This window comes from Nomascus leucogenys, chromosome 13, assembly GCF_006542625.1.
Source record: "Nomascus leucogenys isolate Asia chromosome 13, Asia_NLE_v1, whole genome shotgun sequence".
NCBI lineage: Eukaryota > Metazoa > Chordata > Mammalia > Primates > Hylobatidae > Nomascus > Nomascus leucogenys.
Window position 1 is genome coordinate 82,929,659 of NC_044393.1, and position 26,965 is coordinate 82,956,623.

General features: G+C 38.6%; 1 protein-coding gene across 2 annotated transcripts in view; it reads left to right on the forward strand.

Annotated features, from left to right (window-relative positions):
* The window catches only part of EXOC4 (exocyst complex component 4), an 821,125-nt gene that overhangs the window by 735,027 nt on the left and 59,133 nt on the right, over nucleotides 1–26,965 (forward strand). For both annotated transcript variants that reach the window (XM_003261356.1, XM_030825691.1), the window contains 2 exons: nucleotides 18,416–18,557; nucleotides 26,186–26,364. In XM_003261356.1, coding sequence (XP_003261404.1) covers nucleotides 18,416–18,557; nucleotides 26,186–26,364 — 321 coding nt within the window. The remainder of the gene's footprint in view (nucleotides 1–18,415; nucleotides 18,558–26,185; nucleotides 26,365–26,965) is intronic.

Genomic DNA, 26,965 nt, shown 5'->3' on the forward strand with positions numbered 1-26,965 from the left:
GATAAAATAACAAGTCTCCTGTGGTAGTAAATATGAAAAGCATCTTTCCAAAATAATCCTGATTCAGCTGTTTAAGCCTTAGTGGAAAACCTGATTTGTCAGTGTTTTTATGTACATATTAAAATAATTTATAATCCAATTTCTGTCTCTTCAGGTGAATATAACACAATTTCTGTCATTTCAGGTCAAAACTTCATAGGTATCATAATGGCTGTTTAGATTCAGAATCATTACTGTCTTACCTTTACCACCAGGAATCACACTCAAGTAATCTTCTTCCCTTCTCATAGTGCCTCTTTGGCAGAAAGGAAATAAACGGTGGTCAGGAAATAAATGCTGATTCCAGGCCCTGTTTGAGTAAGGCAGACATGATCTCTCAATCACATGAACAATTTCAAGGCTTTAGTGAATATTCTTTGAATTCCTAAAATAACCCCTAAGTTGCGGCTGGGTGCAGTGGCTCACGCCTGTAATCCCAGCACTTTGGGAGGCCCAGGCAGGTGGATCACGAGGTCAGGAGATCGAGATCATCCTGGCTAACATGGCGAAACCCTGTCTCTACTAAAAATACAAAAAAATTAGCCGGCGTGGTGGCAGGCGCCTGTGGTCCCAGCTACTCGGGAGGCTGCCGCAGCCTGAACCTGGTAGGTGGAGCTTGCAGTGAGCCGAGATCACACCACTGCACTCCAGCCTGGGCGACAGAATGAGACTCCGTCTCAAAAAAAGTAAAAAAGAAAAACCCTAAGTTGCCTTCGTTAAAGAACCTAGCTTGGCAGACATCCTTTCCTTGGAAACGGAGATCTCTGTCATTCTTCAAAATAATGTTAAAAACCCTGCTTTATCTCCTCCCACGCTGCTCCTCAACATCATTCCTGGCTTTCCTACCAATCTACCACCTACCTCATGCCTCAAGGCCATCTCTACTACTGAACTGGCAACTGGAGAAAGGCATGCTCCCCTTTTTATGTATGAAAAGATAAAATTTGAACCTGCCCTCTGCCTTAATCCCTTTTCTCTCCTGCATGTTTTCACTGATTTAAACATTGCCAGAATCCTGTGCTGTTCTCATACTTCTATGATTCCTTATTTTAAGTTCAAAGTGTCGTGATCTTACCCACTGTATATGTTTAATGGATTAATGTATCATTTTCTTTCTGGCCATTAGCCCCATAAACAACTAGGCCCACAGCTGTCAGATTTCTTGCAAGGTTTTTCGAGGAGTAAGAGGATGAATCTAGGAATCTCATTCTTCCAGGATCCTCACCAGGGGTTCAGTAATGATCACTTCAATTTGCTGAGCACTTACTATGTGCCGATTATTGTCCCAAATGTTTTATGTGTTTTATATCATTGAATCATTACGATGACCCTTTGAGGCTGAAAATGTAGTTACTTCAATAAACAGGTTTAACGATTTCCCCAAGGTTATCCAGTTAGTAAGTGGCTGAATCATAATGTAACTACTACTTTCTGGGCCAATCAAAAAGAAATGGTTGTCAATCCAAAAGAAATGTTGTACGTAGGAATTTGGTTCTTAGTTAATAGAATACTCATATCCTTTTACTTAGCGAAAGATATTTAGATTTTGAGGTAATATCCTGAAATTGTATAGTCAACTGATAGAGAGATGATTGCTTCTCCATGTAGCTTACTCTCAACTGGCATAAACACAGATTGATTATTAATCTTTTACTTTTTTAAAAATTGATTCTGGAAGCATCTATATGAACTGTTAATTATTCTAGGGATTATATGGCAAAACTGAAATGGATGTGTGAATAGTATTCATGTGTTACTAATGTATAAAGACAGAAATATAGTCATATATTATTAACCTTCACAAAGCATTAGTCAATATGTGTATCCCACGACCTCATCAATCAGCCTGCACAGGGAATGTCTGACACCAGAGAGATTAAAGGGGAGGTACTTAACTATTATCTTCACCACATGCTGAGAAGTGGCCACACTTGTCCTCACTGAGTAGAAATTGTCTTAGCAAGATTTACACCTGCAAAGTTTGTACCATGTGTCAATTAGTTAATTCTCTGTTTTTTACTTCTAACATGCTTCAGAGGAGCCCCCACCAATTACGCAGCTAGTCACGGTGATGATCTATGTACTTGGTGGCAGGGTCAGCTTCTTCTTCCAGGTAAATCAGTTGTCCAGATGTTATCCACATGGCAGTCAGAGTGACCATGGCTTCTAAGATTCTGCCTATTTTCCTCTGCAGTCTCCATGGCTCTCAGATTTTGCGATCAAATATATAAAGCTAGTGTCATTGTTCCAGTGCCCACATAAAACTGTAGATGGAGTGAAAAATACTGGGTTTTTAATTTACAAGAAAAAGCAACCCCATAAAAAAGTGGGCAAAGGACATGAACAGATATTTTTTGAAAGAAGACATACATGCAGGCAACAAGAAAAAAAGCTAAATATCACTGATCTTTGGAGAAATGCAAATGAAAACCACAATGAGATACCATCTCACACCAGTCAGAATAGCTATTATTAAAAAGTCAAAAAAATAACAAATGCTGGCAAGGTTGTGGAAAAAAGAGAACACTTACATACTCTTGGTGGGAGTGTAAATTAGTTCAGCCATTGTGGAAAGCAGGGTGGCGATTCCTCAAAGGGCTAAAAATAGAACTACCGTTCTACCATTATACCATTATACCATATACCATTGCTGGGTATATGCCCAAAGGAATATAAATAGTTCTACTATAAAGACATACATATGCATGCAAATGTTGACTGCAGCACTGTTCACAATAGCAAAGACGTGGAATCAACCTAAATGCCCATCAATGGCAGATTGGATAAAGAAACTGTGGTACATATATACCATGGTAGACCATGCAGCCATAAAGAAGAACAAGATCATGTCTTTTGCGGGAACATGGATGGATCTGGAGGCCATTATCTTTAGCAAAGTAATGCAGGAACAGAAAACCAAATACCACACGTTCTTAGTTATGAGTGGTAGCTAAATGATGAGACCTCATGGGCACAGAAGGGAACAACAGACTCTGGGCCCTATTTGAGGGTGAGAGGAGGGAGAGGATCAGAGAAAATAACTATTGGGTATTAGGCCTATGCCTGGGTGACAAAATAATCTGTACAACAAACCCCCATGATGCAAATTTACCTATATAACAAACTTGCACATGTACCCCTCAGCCTAAAATAAAGGTTTAAATTAAAAAGATACGGGCCAGGCGCGGTGGCTCATGCCTGTAATCCCAGCACTTTGGGAGGCCAAGGCGGGCGGATCACAAGGTCAGGAGATCGAGACCATCCTGGCTAACATAGTGAAACCCTGTCTCTACTAAAAATACAAAAAATTAGCCGGGCATAGTGGCAGGTGCCTATAGTCCCGGCTACTCAGGAGGCTGAGGCAGGAGAATGGCGTGAACCCGGGAGGCGGAGCTTGCAGTGAGCCAAGATCACGCCACTGCACTCCAGCTTGGGTGACAGAGCCATCTGTCTCAAAAAAAAAGAAAAAAAAAAAAAAAAAAGATACTGGGTTTTTGTTACTTATTCAACACCTTTATTGAGAAGAAGGAGGAATTGCTATGTATTAGCAATTGTGTGTCAAACACTGTTCTAAGCCTTTATATAGTTTCTCATTTAATCATCAGAATCCTGTGGGTCAGGTAGGATGATCCTCCTTTCACAGGTGGCAAATCTGTTATAGAGAACTTCTTCCAAATAGTATAATATATGAGAAAGTCAGAAATATGAACTCAGGTCAGTCCACCTCCAAGGGACCACCTTCCTGTTCACTATACTTGGTACTTACCTGCTGGTTTCAGAAAACACATTATGTGTTAGGGATACAAAGATAAAAGTGAGGTTGTACCTGCTATTGTTTAAGAGGTATGGTAGTCTGTTCTTGCACTACTGTAAAGAAATACCTGAGACTGAGTAATTTGTAAGAAAACAGATTTAATTGGCTTATGTTCCTGCAGGCTATACAGAAAGGACAGTGCCAGCCTCTGCTTCTGGGGAGGCCTCAGGAAGCTTCCAGTCATGGCAGAAGGAAAAGGGGAGCAGGTGTCTCACATGGCGGGAGCAAGAGGCGGGAGATTCACACGCTTTGAACAACCAGATCTTGCGAGAACTCATTCACTATTGTGAGGATGGCACCAAGCCCTAAGGGATCCTCCCCCATGACCCAAACACCTCCCACTAGGCCCCACCTCCAACATTGGGAATTACATTTCAACATGAGGTTTAGAGAGGACACATATCCAAACTAGATCAAGAAGATAATGAGTATTTCAACTTAGATCCAAATTGATGAGTGATGCAGCTGCCTCAGAAAGAAACCCATGAAATAAAGCAACTAGAAAAAGTTAAGTTGAAGAGGAACTCCATATGGGACTTCCAATTCAACTTCTTTAGTTCTAGTTCTGCTTACTTGCTGTGTCATATTGGGAAGTGTGCTTTATTTCTGTTTGGTTCAGTTTCACCATTTGTAAATGGTCCTAATGTTTCCAGTTTACCCAGTGAATAAGCCATTCCCTAAGGCTCTTTGGAAGATTTACATATACTTAAGCTAGAAGGATCCTATTTGAACACATAGACAAATGTTACCTCTCTGCCATGTAATATTTTTGCCTCTAAAATTCTGCAAAGCTTAAATCTGTGTCCCTTATTCATCCAAAATACCTGGTTAAGTATTGGTTAACACTTTTAGATGCTCTTTGATGCAGGGTTTTACAGAAATACAAAAGGCTTACAAAGTCCATGGAAATCTAATACAGCACCACAATACTGCTTTTCAACAGAAGAACAGGAGCTGTTGATTAGCCTCCACTCCCCTACCCACCCTGTTTCTCTTTCATATCCGGCAGGAGCTGAATTGGCCACACTATACGCCTTTTTAGCAAATGATGAGTTTTTTACCAAGCCTTAGGGAGGATTATTTGGAATAAAGGAAAAATCAATCTTAGTGTTACTCCCCAGGACTGAAAGACACTGAGGTCTGTACTATCAATCACAAGGTATAAAAATCATGTGTCTATGCTGGTTTGCAGTGTATGCAGATAGGACCCCAAAGCTAAACGTCCTGGGGGACCTACGGCTTGCTCAGACTTGTTACCATCAAGCACTGTTTCCTGAGTAACCAGATGCAATTTTCTCTCTGCAGAGCTGTGCAGTGTGTAGTGTGTTCGCTTGGCTCAGAACTGGCCTCTTATCCTGTGGTAGCCTAAGGGAATGACTATCCATTTCTACTTTGGCTCTTATTTTTGTTTTGCTCATCAGAATGGGCCTTCCATGAATCTCCTTTGTTCTTTGTATATAGTTTGATATTTGGAATAATTCTTCCATTTCAGATGCTCACATCCTTCCTGGAGCTTTAGTTTCTTACCCTGAAACAGAATAATGTTCCAGGTGAATGAACTATTTGGAAGACATTAAGTTAAAGGCATTGTGAAAATATAATAAAAAAAATGGTTATAAAACTCTTTGATTTGTCCTTAACTTGAAGATAAAATTCAACAAACATTATCAGCAGTCTACTGGGAGTAAAGAAGAGCTATACACTGAGAGATACCAGGAAGAAGTAGTTATTGTTTTTGTTATCACAGATCTCAATCTACTAGGAATGCTGTGGGCAAATACAGTGCAAGATGAAATGTGCTAAGTCCGTAGGAGAGAGGCAGAGTGTTACCAGGGCTCGAAGGATGGCCCTTAGCTTTGTTGCAGGCACAGTGCAAGTTGCCACATCTCCCATTTGGTCCTCGCGACAACTCCCTAAGTTGTGTATTTGAGGAAAACGAGACTTAGAGTTGTTAAGAAATTTGTTCTAGAGGTAATAAAAAGTGGAAGAATAAATTATATTCCTCTGGGAAGCAGCAGGAAAAAGTATGGTTTCATAGAGATGAAAACGTCTCTTAAGCAGCAGAGTTTGGTTTTTACTCTTTTTTGGGAGGCTCATAATATATTCTCAAACGAATGTTGAGACATCTAAGACATTAAGCTGGGCAGTGAATGGAACAGGTATATCTTTTCTTCCCCAAAGAGTTACTGTTTGTAGTTAGGGTAATATAAGATATTTCGGAAGAAGCATTCTAAGAAACACTAAGAAGTTATATTGTCCATAGTCTTATGACCAGTGGTTGGGGGAAGGTGTAACACATGATCATTTAAATAACAAATGGTACCACATAAAAGAAAGTAGGTCTCTGCCTCCTATACCCAAATATAAAACGTCCCCTCTGTGAAAGTTCATTATACAAGTTGGGTCATTCTTGTCATCCCCAACTAAATCAAACTCAAGAGGCCAGAGGTAAAATCACTCTGTGTACATTACACCTGCTCCAAGAATTAAATTTTCCACAAGCCCAGCTGCTGAAATGGCCTGTTGTAACTCCAAGACCAGTTTTACCTAGTAGCTGCTGAAACGACCTGCTGTGACTCTAAGATTGCTTTTATCTACCACCATCACTCCCAGTCAGAGCTTGACAGCTACCAGAAGCTCCTCTAGGTCCAATGCGCTTTCTTTTAAAACAATATGTAGTGTTTGTCTTTCTCATAAGACTCCTAACCTTCTCTTTGTTCTTTGGACATGTCACAAACCACCCATTCTCTGTGTATGCCCCAAATTGCAATTCTTACTTTCCAAATAAAATATTTTAAATTTAGACATTCATCTCTATATTTTTGTCTCACTTCAACACCTCCATATTCAGGAAGCATTTTTTAAATATAAATATATTACCAATTATGTGACTAGACCATAGAACAGCACATATAATTAAGACACCTTCCCCCGATCTTCCAGTTCCCTCATTTTTATCCCTTTTTTCCTTCCTGATAATTTCTTCCACTTCTCTCCAACCCAGTTCTTAATAAATCCCTTTTATCTGCTCCTCTTCTTCTGTGAAGGTAGGCAAAAGAGAGAGAGCAGTGAAAAGGCAGGGAATGATTGCTCCATTATTGAGATGTAAAAGGATTCGTTGGTTGGATGTTGTGCCTCAGAGCATAGGCTTTATTTCCACAGCTGGCTATACATATGTGTATGCATGCATAGGACCTAATCTGACTAATGTGCATTATGTCCCCATCCTTTGCAATCAGAAGGAACAATATCAGTGAGCATGGTGGTTTTCAACATCAATCAATTGTGCTATTAATAGTTCAAACCTAAAATTTCTGGGGTCCGTGAAAAGAAGTAGTTACTACTTGGAGGCAGAAGAACTATTGCTTCTGAAATAAGAAGCAAAATGAAGAGAGCTTTCCAAACGTGTTTCTTAGATAAGGCCCATCTTTATGTAGAAACATAGCAAAAGAACTTAAAACTAGAATATAGATGGTTTGGAAGTTGGGAAAGAACAAGTAAATACATGAATTGCTAATAGTGGCAGAAGCCAAGTACTGTTGGGAAAAGAGTAGTAGCTTTGGAAAATGGGACTCAGGAAAAGAGTGATCAAAAATAGTTACCATGAAATTTTAGTTTGGCATAATGACTTAGTTCAAGAAGAAAGGACATCTCTATTCCAAGAAAGTTCAAATCAAATGTTAATAAGATGGTAGTTACCTTAGCATGTGAAGATCACCCTCTGTTCCAAAAACCAGTAGGCTTCATAAATAAATAATTTATTTCTTAAACACGTATTTAGTGCCTACAGTGTACAAAGCACTGGGGTAAGGAAAGATTAGTTTGTATAGGTTTGCAAATAATTCAAGGCAATAAATAAAATGTAGGGACAGTAGTACAGAGAAATTATGAAGAATAGGGGTAGAATTAGCTAGCATTAAAGCTCCAGCTTGGAACTGGAGTATTATGGTGTCTGACACTCAAATGTGACCCCAGTGTTAGGCTTGATAGCAGCATATCCCTTAGGCATTTAAGGAGAGGAAAGAAGTTAGATGAAGGGGCTCCTGTCACTGTCCCCATTGACTTTGTAGGCCTCGTGAATTCTTAATATCACAGACCTAATGAGCATTCCTATTTTTATTTTTGTTTAAGTATTTAGTTTTGTCCAGGCAACAATATCAAAGGATTTCAGAGTTGTCTTAAGACCTAGTAACATATTGCTATAGGAGTTAGAAAGGTACTATTAATAGTTTTCTAAATAGGTAAAGTGAAGATTAAAAATTAAATATTTTGGGGCTGGGCAAGGTTCCTCACGCCTGTAATCCCAGCACTTTGGGAAGCTGAGGTGAGAAAATCATTTGAGCCCAAGAGTTTGAGACCAGCCTAGGCAACATAGCGAGACCCTTTCTGTACAAAAGAATTAAAAAATTAGCCAGGCATGGTGGTGCTCACCTGTAATCCTAGCTATTTGGGAGATGAGGTGGGAGGATTGCTGTCTTAGAAAGAAAGAAAGAGAGAAAGAAAAGGAAGGGAGGAAGGGAGAAAAGAGATGGAAGGAGGGAAGGAATGAAGGAAGGAGAGAAAGAAAGGAGGGAAATGGGGAGGGAGAGAGGAAGGAAGAAGAAAGGAAAGCACTTATTTTATCACAAGTTAGAGTAGAAAACTGTGTGGTGTCTTTCACCTCCTTACAAATAGGAAGAGGATTCGGAAATCATTATTATACCAAAATTTGATGTTCTAAAATGTTTTCAATGAGAAAATCTCATAGGATCATTCTTCACTGTCTTTTTCTGTCTTCTAGAAAGTTTGAATTCACAGTGTTAACCTTTCCTTTCCTGCCGAGATAACCATCTTTCCCTTTTCAATTTCTCACTTTCCTGACAGCTGATACCAGTCTAAGCTAATATTGTAACAAATTTAGATAATATTGCAGATGCACAAGGACATCCTCATATGAATCAATTAAAGAAGTCACAGTAAGTTGCCATTGAAAGTGTGGCAGCTGCATCCTTGAAAGCAGATGCTCTTCTGGGTCTGAATGAGTCCAATTTTAACTAATTTTAAGACCTAAACAGATTTCAGTCTGGTTAATATTAGGATGTGGAACCACTTGAGACATCCTAATGTCCTAGTCTGATTACTTCTCCATGACAGTTTGTATGTTGGCTTTCCTTGAGAGATGCTGGGTACTTAATGCCAGGCATTTTTATGTCAATTGTAAAGAGAGACCCCAAGTCGTGGCTGCAGCAAAGTGCACTGACAACTCATGAAATTAAAGTGGCTTCTAACAGCAGCATGATTTATAGGGAAAGAACTTGGGGTATAGGGATTCACCAGAATTGCTTTAAACTATATTTCTGTTAGATTCCTGAATCCCCAGAAACCAGCTACAGTGAACTACTTCCCCATCCCTACTGTCTCTCTAGATTATACTCAGAAAACTAAGGAGAAAGTTAGAGTTGTAAATGGCAAGTTGCTTCTTCTTTTTTCTGATCTTTCTTTAACAATCTGTTATTGTGTTCTTTGTCATATTGCATTGGTCAGTTTAATTAAAAAGGCATTGATTGAGCTTCTGTAATGCCTCCAGTTATTCTGCTGGCCTTGAACGGGGGAAAATATATATAATACATAATTCTTTCACTGAAGGAATTAATGATCCGGAAGGGAGACATAGTTAATGGAATATAACTTCTATTCTAGAATTGAGAGGGGTGGGGGAACATCCAGAAGAGCCACTGACCCTTCCTGGGGAATCAGAAAAGACTTTCTGAGCCAGAGAAGGCATGAATAGTTTTGAAAGAGGAGTAAGAGCCATCAAAGGTGTAGAATCATGAGACAGCATGATATGTTTAAGAAATTCGCTTTAAAATGGTGGTAAATCAAAGGGCCCAGAGTTGGAGAGGGGGTACACTGAAGAGAAAAAAGAAAGTAGAAAGAGATGGAGAAAAGCTGGAGGGCTGGACAGAAATAAAAAATCTTGGAAAGCCTTGCTGAGGAGCTTAGACTTGATTATACAAGCCATGGGAAACACCGATGTTATTTATACAAGAAATTAACATAGTCAAATTTGTGTTTTGGGTAAATAACTTATCTAACTCATATTTAATTAGATAAAAGGGGGCCGGATAAGAAGCAGAGACACCATTCGGGAAACTATTGCAGTAGTCCATGGAAGAGATGTGGTCCAAACCAAGAAAGTGGCAGTAGATATAGAAAAGAAAAAATAAATATTAAGAAAATATTTGTAAATAAAATTGGTACAAATTACTCTTTGCTAGAGAGAGTCAAAAATTACACTCATGTTTGCAACTTGGATTCCCAGATTGATGTATCACCTATAAAAAGAGAATTCAGGATAGAGAACAGATGCCAAAGAAAGATAATGAGTTTAGTTTTAAACACATTGCATTTGAGATGCCTATGGGATATACAGGTAGCAATATCTTACAAATCATTAATCAGATAAGGTTTAGGAGTCATCATTTCACGGATAGTAGCGTAAACAATGAAAAGGGATGAGCTCACTCAGAACATATTGGCAAGTAAGGAAGACCACTAGAGGAAAAAGTCCCCAGAAACACCGGCATTATGGATGGACTAAAGGAAGGGGATTCAGTGAAAGAAACTATGGAAGAAATGCCAGAGAAAGAAAACAATACCCAGAAGAGTTTGCCATATAAGCCAAAAGAAGATGATTTCAAGAAGTAAAGGGCCAGTGAATTCAGAGATAGCAGAGAGTCTGCATGAGATGAGGACTGAAGAACAGCCAGTAGATTTGGCAATTATAGTCTCATCGATGGCTATTACCAGAAAAGTTTTGAATAAAAAGGTGAGGGCAGAGTCAGATTGTGGCACCCTGAAGAGTTAATAGGAGGTGGGACTGAAGAAAGTCAGTGTTGAGATTCTTTTGAAGTCTTTGTTGAGGACTAATAGGGAACAGGTAGGACAAAGGGCCTGAGGAGAACAGCGTGAATTTGGAAAAGTTGCTGAGAAAGGGAAGGAGCTAGCCAAGCACCAGGGAAAGGATTGACAAGTGGTACTGAAAGCTTTTTTTGAAATTAAAATCCAGAACATTTTAGTGGCAACAATCTATACATTTTTGTCTTTTTAAATTAATATATTATAGCTGTACATATTCGGGGGGTACATGTGATATTTTGATAAATGTATACAATGTGTGATGATCAAATGAGGGTAACTGGGATATCCGTCACCTCAAACATTTATCTTTTCTTTATGTTGAGAACATTACAATTCTCTTCCATCTATGATGAAGTATACAAGAAATTATTGTTAAGTATAATTACCCTATGGTACTATCAAATACTAGAACGTATTTCCTCTAAGTGTATTTTTGTGCCCATTAACTAACTTTCCCCTCCCTCCCACCCCCTTTTATTTCTCAGCCTGTGGTAATCACCATTCAGCCTGCATGAAATTTCCTGTTCAGGTCCCACATTTGAGTGAGAATGTGTGATATTTGTCTTTCTGTGCTAGCTTATTTCACTTAACATGATGACCTTCAGTTCCATCCATGTTGCTCAAATGACAGGATTTTATTCTTTTTGTTTGTTTGTTTTTGAGATGGAGTCTCACTCTGTAGCCCAGGCTGGAGTGCAGTGGCGCAATCTCGGCTCACTGCAACCTCTGCCTCCCAGGTCCCGGTTCAAGCAATTCTCCTGCCTTAGCCTCCCAAGTAGCTAGGATTACAGGCACGTGCCACCATGCCCAGCTAATTTTTGTATTTGTAGTAGAGACAGAGTTTCACCATGTTGACCAGGCTGGTCTTGACCTCGTGATCCACCCGCCTTGGTCTCCTGAAGCTCTGGGATTACAGGCATGAGCCACCATGCCTCACCAGGATTTTATTCTTTTTATGGGTGAATAATATTCCATTGTGTATATCTACCACATTTTATTCCTCTATTCATTAATTGGTGCATATTTAGGCTGGTTCCCTATTTTGGCTATGGTGAATAGTGCTGCAACAAATATGGGAGTGCAGATATCTCCTTGATATACTGATTTCCTCTATCTTGGATATACCCAGCAGTGAGATTGCTGGCTCATATAGTAGTACTATTTTTAGTTTTTGAGGAAACTGCATGCTGTTTTCCATAATGGTTGTACTAATTTACATTCCCACCAACAATGTATGAGCATTCTTCCTTCTCCACATCCTCACCAGCATTTGTTTTGTCTTTTTTATAATAGTCATTCTCACTGGTGTGAGATGATGCCCCATTGTGGTTTTTATTTGCAGTTCCCTAATGATTAGTGATGTTAAGCATTTTTTTCATATACCTGTTGGCCATTTGTATGTCTTCTTTTGAGAAATGTCTATTCAGGTCTTTTGCCCATTTTTATAATCAGATTATTTATTGTTTTTTTGTTTTTGTTTTTTGTTTTTGCTATTGAGTTGTTTGAGTCCCTTATATATTCTGGTTATTAATCCCTTGCCAGGTATATAGTTTGAAAATAATTTGTTTCATTATATACGTTGTCTCTTCACTTTGTTGATTGTTTCCTTTGCTTTATAGAAGCTTTTTGGCTTGGCGTAATCCCATTTGTTTATTTTTGCTTTTGTTGCCTGTGCTTTTGAGGTCTTACCCAAAAATCTTTGCCCATATCAATGTGCTGTAGCATTTCCCCAATGCTTTTTTCTAGTAGTTTCATAGTTTTTAGGTCTTACATTTAAATCTGTAATCCATTTTCAGTTGATTTTTTTAATAAATTAAAAAATGAGCATCTAGTTTCATTCTTCGGCATACAGATAGCCAGTTTTCCCAATGCCATTTGTTAAAGAAACTATCCTTTCCCCAATGTGTGTTCTTGGTGCCTTTGTCAAAATGAATTGGCTGTTAAGTGTGTGAGTTTATTTCTGGGTTCTCTATTCTGTTGCATTGGTCCATGTGTCTGTTTTTTATGCCAATACCATGCTGTTTGGGTTACCATAGCTTTGTAGTACAATTTGAAATCAAAGTAGTGTGGTGCCTTCAGCTTTCTTGTTTTTACTCAGGATTGCTTTAACTATTCTGAGTCGTTTGTGGTTCCATTTGAATTTTAGGATTCTTTTTTCTATTTCCGTGAAGAATGTCATTGGTATTTTGATAGGGATTGCATTGAATCTGTAGGTTGCTTTTGGTACTATAGACATTTCAATAATATTAATTATTATTTCAATCCAGGAGTGTGGATGTCTTTCCATTTTGTGTGTGTGTCTTCAATTTCTTTCATCAGTGTTTTATAATTTTCCTTGTAGATGTCTTTTACTTTGATTAAATTTATTCCTAGGTTTTTCTTATTGTAAATTGGATTTTTTTTCTTGATTTCTTTGGTGGATTGATTGCTGTTAGCATCTAGAAATGTTACTGGATTTTTGTTTTGTTTTGTTTTGTTTTTTTTGATACAGGGTCTAGTGCTGTTGCCTAGGCTGGAATGCAGTGATGCAATCTCGGCTCACTGCAACCTCTGCCTCCCAGGCTGAAGTGATCCTCCCACCACAGCCTCCTGAGTAGCTGAGATTACAGGCACCTGCCACCACGCCTGGATAATTTTTGTATTTTTAGTAAAGACAGGGTTTCACTATGTTGGCCAGGTTGGTCTCTAACGCCTGGTCTCAAGTGATCTGCCCGCCTCACGCTCCCAAAGTGCTGGGATTACAGGCATGGGCCGCCACGCCTGGCCTGATTTTTGTATGTGGATTTTGTATCCTGCAACTGTACTAACTTCATTTACCAGTCCTAAGAGTTTTGGGGTGGAGTCTTTAGGATTTTCTAAATATAAGATCATGTCATCTGCAAACAAGGATAATTTTATTTCTTCCTTTCTAGCTTGGATGCCATTTCTTTCTTTATCTTACTTAATTGCTCAGGCTAGGATTCCAGTACTAAGTTGAATAAAAGTGGTGAAAGTGGGCATCCTTGTCTTATTCCAGAACTTAGTGTAAGGCTTTCCATTTTTCCCCATTCAGTATATTAGCTATGGGCCTGTCATAGATGGCCTTTATCATGTCGAGTTATGTTCCTTCTATACCCAGTTTCTTGAGAGTTTTGATCATGAAGGGATGTTGAATTTTATCAAGAACTTTTTCTGGCATCTATTGAAATGATCATATGATTTTTGTCCTTTATTCTGTTGATGTGATGTATCACATTTATTGATTTGCATATGTTGAACCATCCTTTCATCCCTGGGATGAATCCCACTTGATCACAGTGAATGGTATTTTTAATGTGTTGTCAAATTCTATTTGCTAGCACTTTGTTGAGGATTTTTGCATTTATATTCATCAGGGATATCGGTCTGTAGTTTTCTTTTTTATTGTTTCACTTTGTCTAGTTTTGGTATCAGCGAACAATATGTTCTTTTGTTTTCCTGTCAAATGATGAGTTGTAGAATTGACTCAATGTTACATGAGTTTTAGGACAATTATAGTGAAAGAAAAGTATTCAAGGGAGTTGAGGTTTATGGTCAAAGAGTAGCTCGGGGAATCAACCATGCAATCCATGCTGAGGGTCCTAAGAGGGACTTTTTCTACCAAGAGAAAATGAGGGGATTACAGCATTAAAGTTATAATGGAAATGAGGGTGGGAGAGAGTTGAAAGAAGAAAAGTTTTTGATCTGAGAATATGATATTAGAATTTAAAATTTCAGAGGCTGAAAACAGGATTTAACTTGGCAGCAAGTTATTAATATATATTTTTAATTTGCAGTGATTTAAAGAGGTGTTTGTTTTTCTAATATAGCAAAAAGTCTGAAGTCAAGCAGTTGCTTCTTTTGGCCAATGGTCCAACAATACTTAGTCCAGCACCTCTCTGATTCTTGGTCTTTTTCTCTTAATAGCAAGATGATGCAACTTCAGATACCTCAATCAAATCAGAAAAGGGGGGGAAAGTGGGAGCAAGTGGTGGCCCCAGCCTCAATTCTCCTTTTATCAGGAAAAACAAAAGACTTCCCAAAAGCCACAAAAGATTCTACTTAGGGGGTCGGTGGACAGACTGTGATACACGGCCACCTCTAGCAACAAATAGGGCTGAGAATACAAATATTTAGCCTTCCAGAGTCTGTAGTGGAGTGAGCAAGGGAGAGAATGGAACTGGAAGTAACTGTTGGTTCGCCGAAAAGGCAGTGTCTGCTCCAAAGACCAATGTTCAGCTTCTTTTCATCGAACAGTGTTTATGTAGTACAGAAAGCCATAATCATCCTGCCACAAACAGCTAACTAGGTGACTTAGAGATGCATGCTTTATGATGTTCCCCTCCCTGTGTCCATGTGTTCTCATTGTTCAACTCCCACTTATGAGTGATAACATGTGGTGTTTGGTTTTATGTTGCTGTGTTAGTTTGCTGAGGATGATGGTTTCCAGCTTCATCGATGTCCCTGCAAAGGACATGAACTCATTCTTTTTTATGGCTGCATATTATTCCGTGGCGTATATGCACCATGCCTGTCGGGGGGAGGAGGGCAAGGGGAGGGAGAGCATTAAGACAAGTACCTAATGCGTGCGAGGCTTAAAATCTAGATGATGGGCTGATAGGTGCAGCAAACCACAATGGCACATGAATAACTATGAAACAAACCTGCACATTCAGCACATGTATCCCAGAACTTAAAGTAAGCTAAAATAAAAATAAAAGATGGCATGCTTTAAGCAGTGGTCACAGGAGGAACAGAGATACTAAGAATGATCTGATGTCATCCATCCCTAGTATTAGAAAAACAGCTCAAAGTGCATGTCTTCATAAAGCGATCAAGCACTTACGTATTTAAAGCCCAATACACGTGGGCTCTGCTGATATGAAGGGTAATACTATAGGTAAATATACAACAATGTAGCCTTTAAAAGGATATGTACAAGGTTCTGTGTGTGTGTGTGTGTGTTTCTAGTAATCTCATACCTTAACTGTAACCTCCCAAGCATATTGTGTTAGCATTGCTTTTTTATAGATTTTCATTTGATATTGGAGAGCTAGTTAATTGCTTTTGTGGTGTCTTAGATTGCCATGCTTAGTATTTCTTTGCTCAGTATATTCTTTCTTGTTAAGAAAACTTTGTAAGTTTCAGTAAGCCCTGAGGAGTTCACAAGCCAACTTTCTAGTAGAGCTCTGGGCATAATTTTTCATGTTGCTTTAATAAAATGTTATCTTTTTGCCATAGATTATGGTCAAGTGAAATGTGCAGTGTTCTGTTACCTGAAAATACTTTTTACCTCACTCATTCTAAGTTTTACCTCAGCAGCTAATCTTGCCATAGACTTACTCAACTTAGATTTTTTTTTAATTTGTAATTTGACAGTGGTCAATTACCACATGATAAAATAATGTATTTATAAAATAGGAAATGGGAATTTTTTAAGTTTCTTGGCGGGATTTGTCCAGAATGCCTTTGATGGAATTTGGTCTATTAGTATAGCTTTGGACCTCAGACTAGGAGTGAGACTTCAAAGTCCAATTTCTGCCTCTTCTCATTGATACATAGATAATTCTCCATGCTACAGTCACTATCACCCAATAGAGGAATTGAAGGGCTGAAAAGCCCTAAAATATTTTGAAATATTATAGTTGTATAGTTGCTTTCCTCTAGCTTGTTCCATGAAAATATTACAAAAGCAGTGATCTTGTCTTGGCGATCAAACAACATGATTAATGCTAAACGTTAGAGAGGAGATGCAATGTCATACATCTAGGCTCCAGCAGATCAAGTTAGTAAACATCTAGGATGATACCAAGGCTGGCAATAATTTAAAATCTACATTGCTACATTCCCTTCCTCCTCACCCATCAGTTCCCTTGAACAACATTCTTTTTTTTTATGTTTGCCATGTTATTTTAATTTGTTAGAGTCTGGTTCCACAGAGGAGAACTTAGCCTTACATGTTAGAAGCCTGGATTGTCTATCCAAGCCCTTTTCTGGACTTAGCAAAGTTTAAGAATGGATACAGTGCTGAAAGGTCGTAAGTGTAGACACTACACACTACAGCAAGACGTTGGCTCTCTACCCTATAAGGTGAATGACCTTCTGATTTAGTGATGCCTCACCAATTCCCATGTTCCCTAAGTCCAGAGAGCCACTTTCTTCCAAAGGACTCTTTGAAAAAGAGAAGGATGTTCATACAGAAAAGCAAAACATATCAGAAATTGAATAATGATGGATGGAATTATTTTGTAAGTATGTTATTGCTGTAATTAAGCTTAAGACCTAACCTGGACAAATCACTTGCTAAAGAATAATAATAATTGCTTATGTTTCTTGCTTATATTAAGTTTTATATGTTGTTATTCTAAGTGTTTTGCCTACATTAATTCATTTAGCCCCATGATATAGATACTATTACCCTCACTTTACAATATAAAATAATAAGGCAAAGAAAATTTAAATAATTAGCTCTTGGTCACATACAGTAAATGTTGGAGCCGGGACTTAAAGCCAAACTTTGAGGCTCTAGAGAGCTAAGAAAACTTTTGAATGAGATTACCAAATTATTGTTGGTTGGTAATCTTCGAGAAATTGTGAGGAAATGGGGATACAATAGAAGTTTAGAGATAAACAAATGTAGTTTTTTATTTTTGTTCAGCATTTTTTTGAAGAAAATTTCTAAGTGGTGCTAAATATTTTAGTAAATTGTTTTGGAAATGAAGGTAGCTTTATCAAATTTTCCATAAAGACCTTCCTAGGGCTTTTAGTTGGCCATAACCTATATATGAGTTGAAGTGGAATACAGCACACTACCACTTCCACCTCCCAGAATTTAAGGAGGTGTAAAGCATCATGACATCTAGAAAAAGGGAATTGATCATTCTCTCTAGACTGGTCAACCCCTTCTGTAGTATTTATTCTGTTTTGCCCTGAGTTCTACATTTCAAGGGAAATAGAGAAAAATTGGAATGTTTTGGTAGGTAAATTTTGAGAATTATAAAATAATTTAATTCAATCATTAGAAGAATGGGTGAAGAACTGTGGACATTCCGCCTAGAAAAGGGAAGACTTCAAGGAAGCCAAAAGAGGTATCTTCAATACTTGTAGTACTGACTCATGTGTGAAGGATTACAAAGTTAGGTAAAATTAGAGCCAATGATTAGAAGTTAATGAAGGCAGATATTGGCTTGATGTAAGATGGTCAAATCTTTCGGAGATGGAACAGGCTGCCTTGAAAGGTATTGAGTTTCCTTTCACCAGCATTTGTGTAAGTGTGCAGCCAGAATGTGGAAAGCCACTTGAAGGTGCACAGAAGATGGAGGCACAGACCAGATGGTTGGGCCACATGACAGTGAAGGCCTCTTCCAACTCTGAGGTTCTGTTTCTGTAGGTTGGTGCAAAAGTAATTATGGTTTTTGCCATTGAAAGTAATACTTTTGCACCAACCTAAATATTATTATATGAATTGATTCAAGATAAGCCACTGCACTTCTATGTGTAATCAAATATAGAAATAGTCTATCATGTCTTGGACTTCTAATGCTGCCAACACTAGTGTTAACCAAACTAGTAAAAACAACAAGATGAACAGCAAAATAATACGTCATTTCAGAAAAATTTGTAGGCATCTAATGAAATGATTGGTGTTTTATCCTTACCTTTCAGTGCTTTCTCCGGCTCAAGACAGCCACACGAACACGGATCTCCCCCCAGTGTCAGAGCAGATCATGCAGACTCTCAGTGAACTTGCCAAATCGTTCCAGGATATGGCTGACCGCTGCTTGCTGGTCTTACATCTGGAAGTGAGGTATGATACAGCCAAGCCCAGGACCTTGCAATTTGAATGCACTGCAGTTCATAAATCACTTGCTTATTTCCAGGGAGTATCACCGTAATTTCTGGCTCATATTATTGATGTTATCCCTTTTTACACTGAAAGTGATTTTTAGCCGTATTCAGTGATTATTTGAGCACACAGTGTATTGTGAGTGTGGTGATTCAGAGCTGGCGTGATCTATGAAATCAGGTCACCTAGATTGGAATGTCACTATCAACTGGCTAGGTAATCTTAGGTCAGTTAATTAACTTTACAAACCACAGTTTTCTTATTTTAAAAATGGAAATGGTAGTTTCTAACTTACAGAGATTTTATAAATGAAATAATAATTAGCACAATGTCAGCCACAAAGTAAGTGCTCAAAATATGGTAGCTTTGCTATTGTAGTGACTTTATCGTGATTGATATTCTTACTAAAGTGCTCTGCTAGTCAAGAAGGGAGTCACATTTGAAAAAGTAGAGGGAAACAGGCAAAAGAATTACACTAATATATTTTGGTTAACCCAGTATATCCAAAACAGCATTTCAATAGGCAATCAACGGAAGTGATTGAGGTATTCAGCATTTTCTTTTGCACTAAGCTTTTGAAATCTGCACATTTTATACTTACAGCACATCACAATTTGGACTGGCCACATTTTAAGTGCTTGGTAGCTACATGTGCCCAGTACTAGCATACTGGGCAGTTGCCAAGAGTGGCTGGGGCTGACTAGGAATGGGATTTTTTGCTTTAAGATAAAATGGTCAGAAGAAATTTGACAAAATAACAAGAATGATCGGTCTGTACAAAGACCTGGAGGAAGAGTTTCAGACAGAGAGAGGCACACTCACAAAGGTCCTGAGACAAAATCAGGCTTGGCGGTTTTAAGAGCAGAGAGGAGGCTGAAGTGCTTGTAGGCTGATGAACAAGCTGGGTGGGGATGACTGCAAGAATAAGGCGCAGGAGACAGGCTGGAGCCCGATCCTGTGGAGTCATGAAGCCTAATGCATTACAGGGTCTTACAGACCAAGTGAATCATTCAGATGTCATAGAAGCCATGGAAGGATTTTAAGAAAGGGAGAGATATCAATTAATTAACACTTTTTAAAGGTCACTCTGGCTGTTGTATGGAAAAGGGATTGCAGGGAAAAATATGAATGGAAGCAGGGTGACCAGTTGAAAACAACTCTGAGCTTCCAGGTGACAGAGATGGAGGTATGAGAAGCGTAGGATTTGGGACATATGCTGAAGGTAGAGCTAATGAAGTTTGTTGATAGATTGTATTGGACACAGGGGCTGGTGCAATGAGAGGAAAGACTCAAGGAAAACCACTAGTTTGGGGCCAGAGCAACTGTGTGCCATTAACTGAGGGGAGAAACACTGAGGGAGGAGAAAGGTTGAGAAGGGTGGAAATCAAGTATGCCATTTAGAGATGTTCAGTTTGAGATGCTTATTAAACAACTAGGTAGCAATGTCAAAACATCAGGATCAGAAAGTGCATGGTGTGGTAATACATTCTGTTCTGTATTGCTTTAGAACATGATTAACATTGATAGAATATTTTTCTTTTCATTTGAAGTCTTTACTAGATTTAGGTTTTAAAAATGTAAACAGGACTTTGTTTGATAGGTGATCCTTGGGAATATGTTTGGACTCCAGTTAGAACTTGGATTTCTTTCCAGGGTGACTCCTTGTGTGTGCTACTTGCTTTTTATCCTTCATTACCATTGCCCAGTGAGTTACTTCCTTATTGCTCGTGAGAGCCTTGTGAGTGGAACAAGAGAAGTAACATTGCAGATTTAGAATCCGTTACGTGGCATTATTCCTGGTGTTATTTCTCACATTAAGCTGTCCAGAAATAAAGCTCTTTCTGTATATTTTCTGATTTGTCTGACAATAATTTTCATATTTGATATCTCTTTATTTACAAGTGGACAGAGAAATAAATCAGGTGTTTTCTATGAATAAATATTTACAATAGATGGAAGGAAATGAAAAACACCAAGTAATATTCTTTTTTTTTTTTTTTTTTTGAGACGGAGTCTTGTTCTGTCCCCCAGGCTGGAGTGCAGTGGCGCGATCTCAGCTCACTGCAAGCTCCGCCTCCCGGGTTCACGCCATTCTCCTGCCTCAGCCTCCCGAGTAGCTGGGACTACAGGCGCCCGCCAACACGCCCGGCTAATTTTTTGTATTTTTTTTTAGTAGAGATGGGGTTTCACCGTGTTAGCCAGGATGGTCTCTATCTCCTGATCTCGTGATCCGCCCACCTCGGCTTCCCAAAGTGCTGGGATTACAGGCTTGAGCCACCGCGCCCGGCCAACACCAAGTAATATTCTAATGCCACTGTTACCTGAGTTACAAAGGAAAACAAGGGAATACCAAATTAGTTACTATCACAACTCCTGGAATTTATACTATTGATTGTGTGCTTATACATATTCTACATTCAGAATTGTCCACTTATGTGTAGTTAATTCCGAGTGGGATATTTGCAACACATTTGAATAAGATCTTTTAAATCCTTAACCCCTATTCTGCCCTTTTGATACATCTTGGCAATACTCTTCTTAATACTGAACATGGTTTAGTCATTAATTTACAAGAAACTATACAGTGCTATAACACCGGTTGCTGTATCTTCTTCAACATTAGTCTAAAAACAGAAAAATGTCATTTTTAAGAATGAATATCAAAAAAGACTGAATTTTAGAGCCCTGGATGTAGAATTATCTTTCCTTGAGTTTAACGCAGAACATGAAACGTGGGATTTTTTTAAATTAAATTTCCTCACTTCCTCATATAACATGGTTCCAACACTCAGGTTGCTTTCTTATGAGTATGCTCCAGTTCGTCTTTGTTCCTTTTAAAGTAAGGTACATACAACTAGCAGAAGACACCACATAAGGCTCGGACAGTGAATGTAGACACACTTACTCTATCCTGGTCATGTTAACAATTTTTTTTCGGTTTGCACAGTAACGATACAAAATGAATAAGACAGATTTCATGCCACTCTAGTATAATAATGCTAGAATAGAGGTGACTACTAAGTGCCCTGGGGGCGTGACTGTGGAAGAGACCATCAAACAGCTCTTCCGGGTGTGGCTTGTTCATTGTGATGGCTGGCCCTGAACCCTAATATCCTGCTGTATATAAGGTGCTCAGTAAAAATGTGATTAAGAATTAGTTGGTTTGAAACCAAGCCCAGATAAAGTAAGTGCTACTTTACCAAACAAAACCTGTTGTCTTTAAATTAAATGAATTGGTTTGCAGTTTCTGTTTTTACACAGTAGTCCACTTGTAAGTCCACTGCATTATCTTAAGAGGTACAGAGGCTGTGTGGCCAACATCATTCTCATCAGCTAATGTTTGTTTTGTTCCCATCCTGCTGTAAAAGAAGAATTAGAACGTAGGCCCGGTTGTCCAGGAGATGGTGTGGTGAAAAAGTGGCTGGTTAGCTCCTGTCGCTGGCACTTTTAGCCAAGAAACCACTGTAATAGTACGGATAGAAGAAAAAGATTCATGGAAAAAAGTAATGGGATATGCTAGCAAAAAGTCCAGAACAACTTCAGATGCCAAAAATTGGTCTTGTTCCCCAAAATATCTTTATATCCATAGCCCATATTTTTCTTTGACATTGTTAAAATTCAACCCAAAAACTGTTTTCAAATCCAGTGCAGTCTGTGTTGAAGGATCCATCTAAGGAGTGTTTGACATTTTACCTGTGTCATTGGAGGTCACATTTTAACCACCAAGCAGCCCCTTTCCACAGTTTGAAGCATAAAGCAAATGATACCCCCAAGAGATGAAAGACGTGGTGAGCCCATTAAAAACTATTGAGGTTTGTTTTTTCTATTTGAACTTTAGAAGAAGAAAATTAAGTTGCCATTTGAGTCCATGATGCCAAGAATGTCACCTTTATCAGCTGATTTTTCTCACCATCAGGAGGGCTCTAAGTAGGTTCAACAGCAACTGCCTATCACTGTTGGGATCCTAAGTGTGCACTCTCTGAAAATCATCCACCCCACTGTGTAATCAGCAGTGTTTGCAGAATACATTAATGTCAAAGTCATACTAAGGTCAGCAACAACAGGCCAGAATTTAAATTAAAAAAAAAATGCTTTATTTGAATTTGGCATTCACTGATGACTATTTTAATTTCTTTTTTTTTAAATCTCTGATCAGTTGGGAAGAAGATAATACCTTAAAGAAAGGTTATATGTTTTCTCTCCCAATAGCTTCAAGATCTCATAAGCTCTCACCTCCAGTTCATAAGAGTTTCCTAACTAGTCACTCTACTTCCAGTTGCTTCCATTCTCTGCTATTAATCCACTTGTATACTGTGCCAGAGTGATCTTGCCAAAGCTCAGGTCTGATTATATTATTCACCTCTTAAAATCCCCCTAAGGATCCCTGTGGCTTCTAGGATAAAGGCTTGATTCCCTACATGGCCTTCAGAGCCTGTGCTGACCTGGCCTGTGCCCATCTCCCCAAGCTCGTGGCGTGCCTATAATGTGGGATCTGTGTGCAGCAGAAAAGAAGTGCTTACCAGTCCTCTCTGATCATCCTGCATTTATAGTCTCATGCTATTTTATGTGGTCTTCTCATTGTCTGGAGTCATAATGTCTGTCATTTATTTTAAAAATACTTTAGCATAGATGCTTTAATTTTACTTTCAACAAAGTGCTACTTCATTTAAATTTCAACCACAGTAGCAATCAGTGCCCTAGTCATGAATCCCATTCCAGAGCTGGTCAACTTTCATTCTGTCAGAAAGATCACATTCCAGAGGAGGCTGCAACCAGTGCCATTACTGGTATTCTTATCAAAATTATAATTTTGTGCCAATTAGTACGTGAATATCAGAATGAGTTTTTATTGGTGAAATTAGTCATTAGTTAATTAGCAACTGTTAGGATGAGCATCTGTCAGTAAAAATGAGCAGTAGTCAAGATATTTGGATTCTCTTGGATGAACTGCTTATAAGAATATAACACATCCTATATAAAACTTAGCTTAAAATGGATCATTCAACTAAATGTAAAATCTAAAACTCTACAACTTCTAGAAGAAAACATAGGAAAAAATTTTTTTTTAATTTTTAAAAAAATTTTAAAAATTTTTTAGGTGAAAACTTCTGAAATATGACACTAAAAGTACCATCCAAAAATAAAAAAGTTATATATTGAACTTCATCAAAATTAAAACCATTTTTTGATAGACCTTGTTAAAATTAAAATACAAGCCAAAGACCAGGAGAAAATATTTGCAAAATGCGTACCTGCTAAAGGACTTGTATCCAGAATATATAATGAACTCTCTAAACTTAATAATAAGAAAACAAAAGCCCAATTTTTAGAACTGGGCAAATGATTTGAACAGATATTTCATCAAAGATATACGTGCAGAAAATAAGCACATGAGAATATGCTCAATATCATTAGTCATTAGGAAAATGCAAATTAAAACCACAGTGAGATACTGCTCACATCTATTAGGATGACCAAAAATTTTTATTTAAAACTGACAACACCAAGTACTGATGAGGACGTGGAACAACTGGAACTTTTGTATACTGCCAGTAAGCAAAATGGCACAGCTCCTTTGGAAAGCAATGTGGTAATTTCTTACAAAAGTAAACATACACTTACCATATGATCCAGCAATCTCACTTCTAGGTATTTATTCAAGAGAAATAAATGCAAAGTTATATGCACACCAAAATGTGTACATGAAGTAGCTTTGTCCACAACCACCTAAACCTGGAAAGAATCTAAATATCAATGGGTGAATAGATAATCTGTGGGGCATCCAATTCAGTGGAAGGCTACCCAGCAATAAAAAGTAATGAACAACATAGATGAATCTCAAATGCTTTGTGCTAAGTGAAAAAGCCAAACTCAAAAGGCTACATACTGTATGATTCCATTTATATGGCATCCTGGAAAAGACAACTGTAGGGGCAGAAAAATAGATCAGTGGTTGCCAAAGGTTTGGGAGTCGAGTAGGGGTTGACTGCAAAGGGACACAGGGAATTTTGGAGGAGATGTTTGTGTTCTATAATTTGGTTCTGGTGGTGGTTATACAATTGTACATGTCTGTTAAAACTAATAGAACTGTACACTAAAAGGGGAGAGTTTTACTGTTTGTAAATTATTTGTCAATAAACCTGACTATAAGTAAAGAAAGATGACAGGCAAAGCGTGGTCGCATCATTAGAGATAATAATGCCCAAGGCTTTTGCAGCCATTCATTTAGGAATATTTCTTATTACTTGATGCCAACTGTAAAGGTAACAGCGCATGGACCCTGAATTATGTCATCATGTCTTACCTCCAATGAAACTTCCATGCAAGGTCACAGCACCTAAAACGACAGAGTTAGGACTAGACTGGGCTTACAGAACAGCCTGTTTGAACTCTGCCTGCCAAGGGATGCTGTTGGTTTGGGATTTTTTTTTTTTTTCTGCTAGGGTGGGGGATTCAAAATACCTGCACGTAGGGCAGAATTTGGACTGAAGCACTTTGATTACAACTTTAAAAGGCTGTGGCAGTGCAGCCAATCCATACCCACCTCAGACTTCTTCAGCAGCAACTAATATCTGCCAAAAAGAACCTGAGAATTGTGTGTGACCAGACTGACACAGGCCATTTTCACACAGAAATGCCCTCCTTCCTCAAGCTGTCAGATATGTTCTGTGAGACTCAAGCATCACCTTCTGTCGGGACCCTTTCCTGACACCCCGTGGCACATTTCCATGGCACATGGATGGATGTGCTTGGAGTGAGATGCTGTTCTCTTTTAGTGATTTTTTTCTTAATCTGCACCACTAGGTTATGGGTCTTTAGGGATACAAACTGTCTTATATTTCCAGGGCCTAGCACAATTTCTTACGAATTCATAGAGTTTCCGTATGTGATTTAGTTAACTAATAAATTATTGTTAATAAATATAAGACTAGTGATGACAGCCAGTACTTAACTGTGCATGCCATTTGTGCCAGATACTGCTATACTTAACACTTTATATGTAGTAGTTACTCACAGCACCCTATGAGACAGGTGTTGTTTTCACCCCCATTTCATGGATAAGGAAACCAAGGGATAGAGAGATAAAGTAACTTGCCTAAAGTCATACAGCTGGTGATTGAAGCCAAAGTAGGCTCCTTACACTTTTAAGATCTGTAAACTCTACCCCTCATCTTCATTGCAACAATATCTGTTGAAAATTACAATGCTTTTCACACTATGCCTACAACCCTGGCATTGAAGAGAATTTTAGAACTCCTTACCAACACTGTATAGATTAAACAAGCAATGATCATAGCAGCCAGCTTGCCCCAGATCACTCAGTTGTTCTATAGAATAACTAAGATGGCTTTCTGGTTAAAAGAGGGGAGGGTGTTTACATTAAAACATACAAGGCCACGGCTGCTTCATATTAAGTGTAGAGCGTAGTGTCTGGCACAAATAGGGTACGCAGTAAGTGTTGGCTATCATCGCTAGTCTTACATTTATTAATGATAATTTATTAGTTATTTTGATGTTCTGTCCCAAGATTATTGCCCTCCCTGGAAAGATTTATTATTAACTGCTCTCCCCATCTCTCTCTTTTTCAGGGTTCACTGTTTCCACTATCTCATCCCTCTTGCAAAGGAGGGGAACTATGCCATTGTGGCTAATGTGGAAAGTATGGATTATGACCCCCTGGTGGTCAAGCTCAACAAAGATATCAGCGCCATTGAAGAGGCCATGAGTGCCAGCCTTCAGCAGCACAAGTTCCAGTATATCTTCGAAGGTCAGACCCTGCTTCTGTCTCTGGGAGTTTGGGAGGAAGAAAGGATGAAGGTTTTCCTGATTTTCTGTATTACTGAAGTTCAAGACTTGTAGAAAAGAGTTGTTTGTTTGCTTGCTTGCTTGTTTGAACTAAATCTGCAATACCTAGCCTCTTTGTGTATGACTTAGGTAGACAACAATATGGCCGCCATCTGCTCCTGGTTGATAAGGAGATTTAATCCAAGATAAGGCAGATGGCTGCCTCCCTGACATGCCACTCATGAGATTTGAGAGAATGTGCAGACTGGGCCACAAATTAACTCAAGAGGAGCTTATAAAAGAAAGAAAACACACATACACAATGAGGAGAGAATCCTGAAAGATCACTCATTGGCTAAAATTATCACTGGAACGGGAAGTTTTCTCACAGAATGTTATAATCATCTGGAAAGAACAGAAGCCTCTGATTAGCAGCAATTTTTAGGAAGGATGTGTCCATAAATGCCTCCAAGGGGCAGGCAAGGAAGGGTGTGAGAGACAGGAAGTGCCATCTAAAGACATTACCCTTCACAATTTTGAAAAAATGTGATGGCACCCACATAATTTTTTCATGGTGAATTTCA